At 41.4% G+C, this 15,300-nt stretch overlaps 1 protein-coding gene across 2 annotated transcripts in view; it reads right to left on the reverse strand.

The window, feature by feature from the left end:
• Positions 1 to 11,194, reverse strand: part of SMCHD1 (structural maintenance of chromosomes flexible hinge domain containing 1) — a 97,043-nt gene extending 85,849 nt beyond the window's left edge. The window contains exons 1-3 of one of the 2 annotated variants that reach the window (XM_034429546.3): positions 10,931 to 11,194; positions 7,641 to 7,716; positions 2,975 to 3,136 (exon numbers count right to left, since the gene is read on the reverse strand). In XM_034429546.3, the coding sequence (XP_034285437.2) occupies positions 2,975 to 3,136; positions 7,641 to 7,716; positions 10,931 to 11,074 (382 nt within the window). In that variant the 5' untranslated portion in view covers positions 11,075 to 11,194. The remainder of the gene's footprint in view (positions 1 to 2,974; positions 3,137 to 7,640; positions 7,717 to 10,930) is intronic. The other variant, XM_034429547.3, reaches the window with a different exon arrangement.
• Between the last annotated feature and the right edge of the window lie 4,106 nt (positions 11,195 to 15,300).

Below are 15,300 nucleotides of genomic sequence, written 5' to 3' on the forward strand. Positions count from 1 at the left end.
TCCAAATCCCCCCGGATCTGAGCGATTTTGTCATACAGGTATTGTCCGAAATCCTCCGCCCTGCCTTCCAAGGGATCCTTCCGCGCTCCCAAATGGAGCAGGGAGTGGGTTACCCTGAACAGGGCGGCTGGACGATTCCCTGATGACACAATAGAGGCTGAAAAGTAATTAAACTTTGCCGTCTTTATCGCCACTAGGTAGGTCTTAATATGCGACCTTACCAGTGTTCGGTCAGATTCAGCGAGACTGGCCCTCCAACCGCTCTCTAGGCGTCTTTTCCGGCGTTTCATCTCCCTCAGCTCCTCGGTGAACCAAGGAGCCACGAGGGATCGACACCGGGTCAGAGGCCGCAAAGGCACGATTCGATCCAAGGCCCCACCAGCCGCCCGATCCCAGGCAGCTACCAGGTTCTCGGCCGAGTCGTGTGCCAGATCTTCAGGAATTGGCCCAAGCTCCGTCTGGAACCTATCAGGATCCATTAGGCGTCTGGGGCGGATCCATTTAATTGGGTCCGCCTCCCTGCGGCGGGGTGTAGCGGTTCAAAGGTCCAGACGAAGGAGTGAGTGATCTGACCATGACAAGGGTTTCATGTCTATATCCCCTATAATAAGACCACTCAACCACTGGCCAGAGACAAAAATCAGGTCCAGCATGTGTCCCCCCCTGTGAGTGGGGCCATGAACTAACTGGGTCAGGTCCATGGCTGTCATGGAAGCCATGAACTCCCGAGCCATCTCCGACGTTTCACCAACGGACGGCAGGTTGAAATCACCCATGACCATAAGCCTCGGTGTATCAACTGCCACCATGGCTATCATGTCGAGTAGCTTGGGCAGGGCCATTGCCACGCGGCAGGGAGCCAGGTATGTAAGCAGCAAGCCCATCTGAACCCCATGACCCCATCTCACAAAGAGGGACTCACATCCAGCAATCTGTGGCACAGTGGTCTCCCTCAGACCAAGACCCTCTTTAATAATAACCGCCACCCCCCCGCCCCTCCCCTGGGCCCTCGGCTGATGGAATGCTCTGAAGCCTGGTGGGCACATCTCAACCAGAGGGACACCTCCCTCCGGGCCCAACCAGGTCTCCGTAATACCCGCCAGGTCCGCTCCCCCCTCTTGAATAAGATCGTAAATGAGGGGGGGCTTATTTACCACGGACCTGGCATTGCACAGCATCAGCCGGAGGCCCAGGTCCTGAATAACTGTATGTTGTATACATATCCTCTCTCTCTCATATCTATGTATGTATGCATGTTTTCATAGTAGGGTTGTGCAGGGCTTGTGATCCGATTATAAAAATATGCTTCAGGGGAAATGAAAAACAGTAATATAATCTCAAGAAAAAAAATACAATTCTTTAAAAGTTATAGACAAATGCCAAGTTCATGCTTATAGATCACCTTTTTGGAATTAAATTGCAAACATTGCATATGCTGCATTTTAGTATTGTTGCAGTGTATCACAACACTTTTTTTTATAACTGTAACTTATGAGTTAGAAAATACTCAAATAGTTACAGTCCCTTTGGGGGGTTCTGTTCATTCTGGCAAATGATTATATTAGTCAACATGATCTGACAAAAGTAGTAGTAGATTTACATCCTTAGTTTAATATGTCCCAGGAATAATTTCTTCTTCACTTTTCTTTTCATATCATTACTGTTGGGAGTAATGATATGAAAATGAGAAAAACAAAAAATTGTAATTCATTCAGCACACAATAACATAACTCTTATTTACAAACTTATCATGCTCCCTTTTGTCTACTGTTCTGACCTAGGCTTCCTTAGAAAACATGAAGCGAAGTCTTAATCCCAGTAAAACCTCTTTTATTAACACGACAGAAAATCCCATTCATTCACAATCAACAAGGCTTTGGCAAACAGTCTTTCAAAGGAATGTTTATCAACCCCCACCTTATCTCACTGGGAACGCTGCCAGAGAACCAATTTCCAAATGCAGAGCAAGGCCAAATTTGGCACCGAGTCCGTTAAGAGTCACGAACAGAACTTTCCAATCTTGAAACAAGATAAACTAATTGCTTCCTGCAAATGCCCACATCCCGTTCGCTTCTCTTTTATGTCCTATGGGAGGGGCCAATCATCTCCAAGGTGTGGTCTTACTCCCGAGTCTACCCTGCTTTCTTAATTGCTCTTGTCTTCTGGCAGCTCTGCGCATGTGCACACTGGAATGGGCTCCAGCTGTTCCTCTGTCTCGCTGCTGTCTAGCTCCCTCTCTGCCTCTGACGCAGAGCCCTTGTTCGAGTTTTCCCCAGCCCCCAGGACTGGCCCAAGTTCCTTCCCAAACTCCTCACTATCTGACTCTGCTGCCAGTTCTGCTGGCTGCCGGCGGGCCACAACATGTACGGTTCTAGACAAAAGGTCTGAAATAAAATAATTTATTTAGTATTAGACACACAAAAATATGAAACTTCTAGTTCTTTCGCTGCTCTTGGCTTTCATATGGAAATTTCATAAGGGAAACAGACCTGAAATAAATAAAACTGAATTATAAAAAAACACAAACTGCAGGGCATGTCAAGCTTAGTAACCCAGTTGACAAGGATGGTCTAGCAAGAGAGAATAGAAAGAAAGAAATCTGCTCTTTCACGGAAAAAGAAAAACAAAAGCTTCCATTCATTCTGCCACTTTTAAGGATAATATTTATAACAACAGCACTTGATTAAACAATCAAAACACAATGCATTGACCTCCAGATAGCATCATCCTATTTTAACTACCCCATAATACCTTGTGGGGTGGAGTTTGGGCAACTGAATGGAGCTAGGAGAGTGTTTACAGGAAGGATGCCCTTCCTGTCGCCAAGTTTTGTTCAGCAGATACTGGTATATTCTCATTGTGTCCAGAGAGAAAAATATCTGCCTCTATCTATCTTGTGAGGCGAGAGCTCCATCTCCAGTCCACCGCACCACTCATTGACTTCCAGATATACTATTAATTTTTAAATACTTACGAAGTGGATTTTGACCTTTGCTGGCATAGTATTCATACGTTCCACTTTTCAGAAGTGTGTTATAATGTGGCAAAAACTCAATGCGCTCCTTTGTTGATGAAGTGAGTAACTGATCAACTCTTTGTAGTAAGTAGAGAGTCATCTTGTCTTTAACAATTTGATCTACAAGATACACATGAAACTTTAAGTAAGGAAAATTTTATTACTAAAATGTACTAATTTCTTAAAGTGTGAATGCTTGTTTCCAATACTACTTTGCAATCTGCTAGTTGCCCTATTGCCACATATTACTCCCTTACTCACATTTAAAGTGATCTCAGTCACATTTTTCTCCTCCATTCCCAAAATAATTTTCTCTGTTATTTCCACCTTAAATGCAAGTAGTCGCCAACTTACAGCTATTCATTTAGTGACCATTCAAAGTTACAATGGCACTAAAAAAAAGTGACTTACAACTGGTCCTTGCACTTATGACCATCACAGCACATACACCCCCAGTCACATGGTAAACCATCGGGCGCTGGGCAACTGGCATGGATTTACAACAGTTGCAGCATCCAAGTCATGTGATTGTCATTCATGACCTTCCCAGTTGGTGTTCAACAAGCAAAGACAAATGGGAGATGCCAGATTTCCTTAACAACCCCAATTCACTTAACAATTGCAGTGAATCCCTTAACAGCTATGGCAAAAAAGGTTGCTAAACTGAGCACTCACAGAAGCACCATCTTGCTTACGAATGGAAATTCTGGTCTCAAATGTAGTCATAAATAGAGGACTACTGTACTCCTGCTCTTGGGAGAGAGCCCTTCAGCTTCTAAGCTGATCTCTGCAAATCACCTGCTACTTTGCAGAAGGATTGACCCTTCGATCTAAGCCAATGCTTACCACCCACTCTGATATTTTCTAATTCTATTCCTCTCATTAATAATAGAGTTTGCATAGCACAGTGGCTGTGATATTTGCTTAGCATGTAGAAGGTTGCTAGTTCAAAACATGACAGATTTTTAATTATGCTGATAAACCTTATTCCTGACCATTCATTCAGAGATTGTTCCAAGTTACAACATCAGAAAAACAGACTTACAATTGGTCTTTGAAGTTTTGGCTGTCACAGCATCCCCATAACTCATATGATAGTGATTTTGGTGAATGGCAACCAGTACACATTTACAAGAATTACAGTGTCCCAGGTTAATGGGATTGCCATTTGTGACCTTCAGAGAAAGCATTCTCAATGGGGAAAAACTGGCAGGAAGTCACAAGTCACGATCATATGATGTCATGCTTACAACTAGCGGTGATTCATTTAATAATTGCAGCTGGAACTGAGAAACTGATGCTATAAACCAGGAATGGTCGTGTAATGTTTCACTTTATAACCACATAGCTCAGTGAAGGAGTTGACAGTTCCAGTTGTGGTCAGTAAGTGAGGGATACCCGTAATTATTCTTTTCTTGAGTAATTTCTGAGCGGTTTTTTAAAAAAAAATAAGTGTAAGGCTTTATATAAATTGTTTTATTTAATTTTTGCTATCCCTTCAAGAAAGGCGAGGTCAGAAAACAGAGCAAGGAATGCTACTCTATTCTTTGGTATAATCCAGTTGTGAAAGCCTACCATAGTATCAGTCTGCCTTCCCTCATTATTTTTAACAGAATTACTTTTGGTTTCTTTCTCCTTTTCCCAAGACTGAAATGTTTTTTTATTTTCTTTTAATAATGATTGCATTCTTTCATCAAGATTATCTTTATATTCTTCTACATTTTTAAAAAAAACTCAGGAGAAAAATACCTTTTTATTTGGGTTTTAACTGGCAATTTTCACTATGCTATTCTAGAATAACCAGCATAATTCTAACATTGTCTTTAAAATAAAATTTACATTGAGCTTTGTGAATAAATTCTTGTAAAATTATTTTTAATCCACCAACTAAAATCATTTAAAGTACAATTTATAACCATTATTAATGATATTGGTCTATAGTTTGTGACATACATACATACATACATATATATATAAATAAATAAATAAATAAATAAATAAATAAATAAATAAATAAATAAATAAATAAATAAATAAATTTATTTCTATACCGCCCTTCTCCCGATGGACTCAGGGCGGTGTACAGCCTATTAAAAACACAAAGACAAACATCAGTTAAAAATAATTAAAATTATTACATAATTTTGGCTCAGATTTAAAACCCCCAAAATTTAAAACACCCAATTTAAAAGTCATTACATTGATAGCCCGGCTTGGCGGAACAGCAGGGTCTTGAGGGCACAGCGAAATACAGAGGTCGGAGATCTTGCGCATTTCCGGGGGTAGTTCATTCCACAGGGCAGGGGCTCCCACAGAGAAGGCCCTCCCCCTGAGTGTCGCCAGCCGACATAACTTGGCTGATGGCACCCTGAGGAGACCCTCTCTGTGGGAGCGAACTGGCCGGTGGGAGGCTGTTGGTGGCAGAAGTCGGTCTCGAAGGTACCCGAGTCCTATGCCATGGAGCGCTTTAAAGGTGGTAACCAACAACTTGAATCGCACCCGGAAGACCACTGGGAGTCAGTGCAGCTCGCGCAGGAGGGGTGTCACGTGGGCACAAGGGGTTGTGCCCATAACCACCTGCGTGGCCGCATTCTGGACCAGCTGGAGCCTCTAAGTGCTTTTCAAAGGGAACTCCATGTAGAGAGCATTACAATAGTCCAGCCGGGAGGTGACAAGGGTGTGAGTGACCGTGCGCAAGGCATCCCGGTCCAGAAAGGACTGCAACTGGCGAATCAGGCGAACCTGATAAAAAGCCCCCCTGGCCATGGCCGTCATATGCTCTTCTAAAGACAGCCGTGCGTCCAGGAGGACGCCCAGATTGCGAGCCTTCTCTGTGGGGGGGCAGAGATTTACCCCCAATAGTCAGCGATTGCACCAGCTGACTATATTGGGACGCCGGAAGCCACAGCCACTCGGTCTTGGAAGGGTTGAGTCTGAGCCTATTTCTCCCCATCCAGACCCGCATGGCCTCCAGGCAGCGAGACATCACATCAAGGGCATCGTTGGGGTGGTCTGGGGTGGAGATGTACAGCTGAGTGTCATCAGCGTACTGATGGACTCTCACCCCAAAACCACGGATGATCTCACCCAGCGGCTTCAATAAATGTTGAACAGAAGGGGCGAGAGGACCGACCCTTGCGGCACTCCCCATGCGAGGTGCCTTGAGGTCGACCTCTGCCCCCCTGCCAACACAAACTGCGAACGGTCTGAGAGGAAGGAGGAGAACCACCGCAGGATGGTGCCCCCTATTCCTAACTCCCTCAAACACTGCAGCATGATAACCATGGTCGATGGCATCAAAAGCCGCTGAGAGATCTAATAGGACCAGGACAGAGGAGCAATCCCTGTCCCGAACCCTCCACAGATCATCCAGTAACGTGACCAGCCGTTTCTGTGCTGTACCCCTGCTTGAAGCCCGACTGGTACGGGTCCAGATAGATAGCTTCATCCAGGTGCCGGGGAAGCTGTTGTGCCCCCACACTCTCAACAACCTTCACCACAAAATGAAGGTTGGAGACCGGACGGTAGTTAGCTAATTCAGCCTGATCCAGGGAAGGCTTCTTGAGGAGGGCCCTCACCACCGCCTCTTTCAAGGTGGCGGGAAAGGCACCCTCACTCAAGGAAGAGCCTGGTGGCGCAGCAGACTAATAGCCTGTTATTAACATTCAGCTGCCTGCAATTACTGCAAGTTCGAATCTCCCCAGGCTCAAGGTTGACTCAGCCTTCCATCCTTTCTAAGGTAGGTAAATTGAGGACCCAGTTTGTGGGGGCAATAAGATGACTTTGTATAAATATACAAAAGTATGACGGCTATTGCTTAACGCATTGTAAGCCACCCTGAGTCTCCAGAGAAGGGCGGCATATAAATCAAATTTTAAAAAAAACAAAAAACGGAAGCATTTATAATCCCCTGGAGCCAGCCTCATGTAACCTCCCGGGAGGACAGTACCAACCAGGAGGGACACGGGTCCAACTTGAGTCAAAGCTCGTCTTTCTTAGATATTAATGCTATATTTGTGTCTTCTAAGTCTCAGACTGTAAAAATCAATACTGATAAAATGCTTTTTGTATTGCCATATTATCCATTAATATAGTATCTCCCTCTTGAAGATATAATAACTTTTTCTTTTCTAAATGATATGCTAATAATTTCTGTAGTTTATATGCAAATTCAAAGGAGGTATTTTTTGCTTTACATAATTCATTTTTATTTCCATTCTTTTACTGTTCACATCAACAATTGTTGTAAAAGATATTTACTTTCTTTGGGAATTTCTTTGTCACTTTTTTCTTTTTACTTCATTTTTAAGTATGACATTTTATAAAATAACGTCATAAAAGCTTTACTTGCATCCCAAACCATTCCTATTAATGTTTATACTGATATTATTTTTAAAAATTCTAATTTTCAATTCTCATATCATTATTATGATTTTTTTTAAAATCCTGATCATTTGATCCATATTCTTGGTGTTTTTAAATTCAGAACCAAAAAAAATCTTTAAAGAAAAATGGCAGTTGTTGCAAGACAAACATTGGTGAAATATAGTAGCAAAACTTTAATATTTAATTAATAGTATCTTGGTATAAAATTGATTTGTCACTATAAATACAGTATACTTACCAAAATTTTCACTTGTTATTTGTTTTCTATCAGTTGTTGTAATAACAAAAGTTTCCGTGGGGGAAATATCAAGTTCCTATAAGTACAAGATAAATCTCTAGATTAATAGAGAGAATGGGATTCAGGTATTTTAAAACATTAAAGAATATCTTGTTGGAATCCTGATCCAAAAAATATTTCCCGCAAAGGCTTTCCAGACTGGCAAAGAAGCGTGCTTTCTCTTTATTTATTCAATCTATATTCTGAATATATATTAAGAAAAGCTGTGATAGAAATACATAATCAATATAATCATTATATGTAAAACAAAATGGGGTTTTTATTGTTTCTAAAATGGGTATTGTTTCTGCAATGCTTTATATAAGAAATAGAATTATAAGCTGTTTTGAAAAGTATAAGCTTTTACAGACAAATAAACTAGAAGTGTCAAAATCGCAAAATGCCATCTGTAACCGCAAGTAGAAGAGCAAAAGGTAACTAGGCTAAGAGCTGTGAAAGAAACAGGAAAAAGGGAGGGGGGAGGAAGTGGGGTTTTGTGTGAGTGATAAATTGATTGACTATGCTGTAATTGCTGTTCACTTCTCATGTTCCCTTGTTTGCAAACATGTCATTAAACTGTTTGCTGATTTCAAGTAAAGTCTCGGGTAGTTCCATATACTATTAGAACTGTTTATCACAGCTGGATTACAAGATAAGTATGATTTTAAAAGTTGAGGAAGAAACATAAATAGTAATTGCTATGCTAATGATGCTACTCTAATAGTTATTATTATCACTAAGTAATATCTCCTGGTGAGATATTTATTTTACTGAAATAAATACAATTTAACTGAAAGCACCAGATTGGATAACTATTGTGGCAAATTAGAGAAGTATTTTCCCCTCTCCAAGACAGGTAGAAGAAATTACACAGGACCCATACACAGGGACTTGTATAGTATGCCATCTGTACTTCTTTGTTCTGAAATGTCTTTAAAGATATTTCTGAGAGGGGGTGTGTGGCCAATGTCGCAATGGCAAGACGGGTTCTTTAAGGTCTCTTGAAGACCCGTCGATATCTCTGCAGTCCGGGGATCCTAAGTGACCGAAGTCATCCTGAAGGGATGATAAACAAGAGGAGCACTGACTGGTCAGCATAGGGGGATCGCAAACTCCCTGTCTCTTATATTTTTTTTTTTGTGATTGAGAAAAGAAAAGTAATTCCTTAAAAATAAGAAATTAGGACTAAATAAATTAATGATTGAATCTTTTTCTATTGAAATGTTGGAATGGTGGTAACCAGGGTGGATTTGATTTAATTCCAGTTGATTTAAATCACAATTTAAATCATGATTTAAATCACTAGTAAAAAGGCTTGATTTAAATCAACTCGATTTAAATCATAATTTTTAAACAGCAGCTGTCATCTCTGCTACTCCTTTGACCCACTGTTGACTCACCGATAGTCCCAGTGTTGCAGAATATACAGCCTCATGCTACATAACTAAGCTCCATTTCATGCTGAATAAACAAAATTATTTATGTCTTAAATAGAAAACTATCTTACGATAGATTTTTACCCCAAGTTTTTTATTAAAATAAATTCAATAAAAATTAAAAAAATCTGATTTAAAAAAAATCCGATTTAAATAAAAAAAATCTGATTTTTTGATTTTTTAAAAAAAATCATTGATTTTTAGCCACCCTGGTGGTAACTGACAAAACAAAACTTTGAAGATCATTTTAAAAAGCTTTCTGCGTTCTATTGAAAGCTAGTCTGCAGTGCCATCTAGTGGCAGAAGGGAAAAAGATTTTGACTATAGTTGACCTTGACATTTTGGTAGACTGATAAAGAAAACAGATGTGCAAGAGAGAAGAGTCATTTTTATGTCGCCCATCATCTCTCCTATAAGATGACTCTGGGCTGCTGACAAGCTATATAGGATAGTTATAAAATAAATATAAAATAAGGAAAATATTAGAACATTAAAATTTTCTACACAGATTGTGATTATAAAACTATACTAAACATTTCAGAAGAAAAAGTATTGTTAGACTATAGGAAACATGGAAACTATTATCTCTGCCAAGAGAGCTAGTTTGGTGTAATGGTTAAGGAACCAGGCTAGAAACCAGGAGACTTTGAGTTTTATTCCTGCCTTAGGTACAAAACCAGCTCAGTAACTTAGGCCAGTCATTCTCTCTCAGACCTACGAAGAAGACAGTGACAAGTCACTTCTGAAATCTTGCAAAGAAAACAGCAACTGCGGGCAACTTACTTGCGGAGGAAGTCACCAAGAGTCAATGCTAACTCAAAGACATCGCCCAAAGAAATTCTGCCAAAAGACATGTTACAAAAGGCAGACTGACTAGGAACCCAAGTGTTGTTATCTTATTCTGTGAACAACTGCACAGATACAAGACTATACGCTCAATTTGCAGGAAGATTTCATGTTTAGCTTTTTACAACATAAGACATTGAATCTGCTTCCGTTCATTTAGGAATTCACTGAACCGCACAGCTTTACCATGAGCGAGTCTATCTTTAAGTGCATTTATGACAGCTGAGCTAGGCTGTCACAAAACGGGGTTTTTAATGACGTTTGCATGCCAACTTTTCTAAATTATTATTTTTAATCATTAAGAGCATGTAACAAGAACAAGTGTTATTACCACATGATGGAAAAATATAGACGATGATCACAATCGATACGATTTTTTTTTTTAAAAAAAAGGCAACCTAAGCAGCCTAATAGCAAACAGAAAGCATACAGTATTTCAAATTCATTTCTTAAACTGTTTCGTAAGTCATTCCTGGCATACAGGGGAAAAAAATACGTAGCAGCTTCATTTTCTCTCCGCTACCGCCGTCTTGCTCTCGGCTATAAATTCTCGCCCTTCCGGTAGTCAAAAGAACTTCTAGCTCAGGGGTCTTCAAACTTGGCAGCTTTTAAGACTTGTAGACTTCAACTCCCAGAATTCTCCAGCCAGCATAGCATAGCATAGCATAGCATAGCATAGCATAGCATAGCATAGCATAGCTGGCTGGAGAATTGTGGGAGTTGAAGTCCACAAGTCTTAAAGCTGCCAAGTTTGAAGACCTCCGTTATCTAGCTTGACCGTTCGCTGTCCCTTTCCCAATGTCTCCAAAAGCTCCTATTCTCGTTCCCGGTGCGCTGCGTGACCCGAAAAAAGGGAACCGGGACGAAGGGGTGGGTGGGAGGGGGGGTGACGGGACGCCGCCGGCGATAGCAGAGCCGCAGTTCCCTTAACGGCGCCGCATTTTAATTCGCCTCCCTCCGTTACGTTACCCAGCGGACGTCGTTAAGGAATCTCCTATAGTTTTCCTTAGGACATCGAAGGACTGTTTCGGCGTCATCTGACTGGTCCCGACGCCGGTCGTACACGAAGAGCGTTAGGATTGTGCCGTCGGGGTTTCCTTGCGCCGCTGCCATGTTGCGCCGACCGGCGACCGTCCCGCCAGGCGCTGTCTTGGCCGAACGCAAGTCAGATTGTTTCGTTTTAGCAGAGAAAAGGAACGGAGGGGCTGAGGAGAAAGAGGCGTGGCCTGCATAATATTGGGGGGGAGGGAGGAGAGTGGGAGGAGCGAACGAGGGCAGCCCGAACTAAACAGGCGAGGCAAAGAGGAAGAAGGACCCGCGGGGAAACGAAGAACGAAAGCCGTCGCAGGAGTTTCGTTTCTTTTGCAGGAAGAAGCAGTCCGACTGAGTGAAGTTTACGACGCCCTCGTGGGGTGATTTGACTGCCCCATAACGAACAAAACAAGTTGAAGATGCCAAGCGGCTCGCTCTGCGATGCAAGACACAGAAAAGGGAAGAGCTCTCCATGGAGCCAAAGGCGAAGAAGAAGAAAAAAAACTTATCTTTTCTCTAGGTGCCTCACAGCATTTAGTTTGAGGCGAGGGAATAACGTTCACTTTTTTTTCAAGAAGGGAGGGGGGGAAACAAAAAATTTAAACATAAGAAAATTAAGTCAATACAAAATAAAACAGATAATGTAAAATAAACCAGTGCCTATCTATAAATTTAAAATACTGTGATAAGTTGGATTTTTTTTTTAAAAAAAAAGTTTTTCCCCCTCATTCTGGCTTCTGTTTGTAGGAAGTTAGCAGCTGCCCCTCTCCTAGGAAAATGAAATATTTTAGGAAATTTTAAAAAGGTAGAATGTTATATTTTCCCCAAAGGAAAAATATTGTTTGTAAAGGCAAACTCGGAGCCTCAGCTCCCTGCCCCCCCACCCCCAAGCAGATATTCTGGTGCCAACCTGTCTACAAGACAAAGGCTGGGCCAGCTTATCTACAACACAAAAGACATGGCCCTCAGGACATGATAGGATTAGCCCTCACTCAAGATCCAAACCAGGACAAAGCCATTAAGCCCAGGGATAGGTTCTAAAAAGTTTTACTACCGGTTCTGTGGGCGTGGCTTATTTTGTGGGCATGGCTTGGTCATGTGACGAGTAGCTTCATGGTCATGTGACTGGGTGGGCATGGCCAACTCAATTTCACGTCAAGGGGTCCCTTGCCTGGCCCCTCCCAGCCATTCCTTGTTACACTCAGCCTCAATGTATCTATAGTTCTGTAAAAATGATGCTCACCTTTTTTCAACTTTATTATCTATATACCATAGATGTACTTTCATGTACCACTGAAAGGAGGAAATGCCTCACATGCTTTGCCCAAGAGTATGATAGGCATCAGGCTTTTAAGGGGCTGTCAGAAAGAATGTATAGGTATGCATTTTCCAAAGCACCAGAAGGCAAAACAAGAAGCAATGGATGGAAACTGAACAAAGAGAGGTTAGTTTTTCTCCTAAAACTAAGGAGAAACTTCCTGACAGTGAGAACCAATATAGGTGCAGAAATATTTCAGTCATAATTTCACATATAAAATAGCCATTCGTGCATATTGTTCGAAACAGTAATTAATATTATGGCTGATGTTTGACAGCAAGCATAAAAGTCAAAGATCACAAGAGTGCTTCTTTCTCTGTATGTATACAAAACATCATACCAGGAATAGCATATTAAGATGGATTTATGCAACCTGATGTACAAAATAAATACATATTTATGCTCTGGACTATACTGAATGCATGTAAATCCCTGAAAAATATGTGGTAGCCCTGGGCAAAAGAAAGGCAGTAAAATCACTCTAGGTGTAGGGACAGTGTAAAATATTTACACATGATAAATAATGAAACAATTAAAAATAATAGCACAGAGTTTTCTCTCTCCCTTCCTTCTTCTTCTTCTTCTTCTTCTTCTTCTTCTTCTTCTTCTTCTTCTTCTTCTTCTTCTTCTCTCTCTCTCTCTCTCTCTCTCTCTCTCTCTCTCTCTCTCTCTCTCTTTTGGGGGGGAGGATGTTTGTGGCTATGACAACTACTTTCAAAATTGTTACTGGATATTTCCTGTTACATGAAACTGCTAAAAGGCTTTTGCAGTCATATAATGCAACAAAAAAATTTTAATGGTAAAAGTAAACTGACATATGAAGCTACATAACTATGTAAGAGAGGAATAAATCTTTTTCTGAAAATTACTGGCACAAATACACAAAATTAGAACTGTAATGTGTGGTAATATTATTTATAATCGAATTTTGGTGGAGAAAATAGCACATTGAGAACTACATGAAAGGAACAGGAATGTCACTGTATATGAGTTGGGTAGCTATATAAATTTGTTCAATAAATACAATGGGAAAGGTCTTTGGGGATTCCAGAATTTACATGGCACTAATTGGATTTTTGATCTCCCTTTTGAGACATAATGGACTAGATTTACACTAAATTACACAAGAGAATATAGTATATATCCCAAAAATAATTCAATAACAATTTAATCTGATACATTGGGTTAAGTGATGTAGGATTTGATCTAATTTCAGGCAAATTCAAGCCTCTGTTAAGAGATACCTGCGTTTTCTTTCTCCCTTCCTTTTTCTTTTTCTTTCTTTCTTTGTCTCTCTCTTTCTTTTCTCTCTTTTTTTCTCCTTCTCCTTCTCCTTTCTCCCTTTCTGTGAAGAACCCCAGGTCTTTGGTAAGAGGAAGAAAAGTCAGACGTTTTGAAATGTTTTGTAGCTTAGCCTGAGCAAGGATAGCTAGTTCAGCTATCCTTGCTCAGCTATTCAATAAGCTCTCAACTCAAGCTCAGTGCACCTGGGATATCCCCAGTGAGGATGAAGTGTGAGTAAAAGGGTTTACCCTTCCCTCCCTCCTCTCTTTCTTTCTCCCTCCCTTTCTCCTTTCTCCCTTCTTGTGAAGAACCCCCAGAAGGTCTTTGGTAGGAGGAAGAAAAGCCAGACGTTTTGAAACTCAGAACATGCCCATTGATCATCTGGCTTTCTTAGAGCTCCACTATTGATTAGCTTGGGTCTAGGACTTTTAGTCTCTGACTTTTCATTCTCCTCGGGCGATTCTCCCCCTGACTTATCTCCTCAGCTGGCATGCCTCCAGTCATTTGCTGTGGGGAATGGGCCACCGGCCTCTTCGTCCCAGACCCTTCGACATGGCCCATTCGCAGAGAGGGTTTGTCCTAGGTGTTCTGCCCTCTGTGACAATTGGCCAAACAATTGGCTAGAGGGGGTGTAATAGAAATCTAGCCAAAGGAGAGAGGTGTAAAAGAATTTGCCAAAATGCCTTCCTTCCTTCCTCTCCCCCACCCCCCATCCATCCATCCATCCATCCATCTACCCACCATAACAGCATAACATGGCAACTAGCCATGTTTGAGGCTCCTCTAGAGGAGTGGAGCTTAGCGAAGGTTTTGTGTGTGTGTCTGTGAAAAAGGAAAGGAAGGCAGGTGCAGAGATAAAAGGCCATTTCACTTGATCACACTGCAGAGAGCAGTTGGTTCCTCTTCTGAACTGGAGACCAGACTATGCGGGAAGGGGGGGAATAAAATAAAATAAAGCAAGATGGACATTGTTTTTGGGAACTCCACCCCTCTAAAGGAGCCTTAAACATGGCTAGTTGCCATGTTATGCGTTATGGTGGGTAGATAGAGGGATGGAAGAAGGAAGAAAGGAAAAATTCTCTGCTATTGGACCCTTCCAGACTTGGTTAACGAACTGGTTGAAGGAAGAGAGGGAGGGAGGGAAGAAGCCCGCTCAGTAACAGTGTCCCTGTATTGGGTGGGGGAGGGGGGGAAGAAAGCGTGGGAGGAAGGAAGTCAGGCATTTTGGCAAATTCTTTTACACCTCTCCTTTCGCTAGATTTAAATCCTAGCATTGAATTTAGTGAGACTTAGTTCTGCGTAAACTAACTTCCCTCCCTGTATGCATGGGGGGGGGGGGGGAGGAAGAGCAGGAGGAAGGAAGTAAGTCAGGCATTTTGGCAAATACACTTCAGTCACATCCCCTTCCTTTCTGGGCCAAATGTCATAACAATTTTTTGTAGGAAATTGGTCCAGCCCCTCCTAATCTTTTGATGCTCAACTTTTGTGATTTTTGAGGCAGGGCAACCAAAAGTGCACATAATATTCCAGATATTCTAGCACCACTTTGGATAAGGGCATTATATTGACACCTCTATTTTCAATGTTTATTATTCCCAACATGTTGTCAGCTTTTCTTTTACAGCAAATGCAGTGTCAACACTTTCACTGATTACCATTAATTTTGGCTGAAGAATCCAAAGAATGTATTGTAACTGAAAACATA

The sequence above is a fragment of the Pantherophis guttatus genome, chromosome 3, assembly GCF_059756535.1.
Source record: "Pantherophis guttatus breed Tessera chromosome 3, ASM5975653v1, whole genome shotgun sequence".
In the NCBI taxonomy this organism is placed as follows: Eukaryota; Metazoa; Chordata; class Lepidosauria; order Squamata; family Colubridae; genus Pantherophis; species Pantherophis guttatus.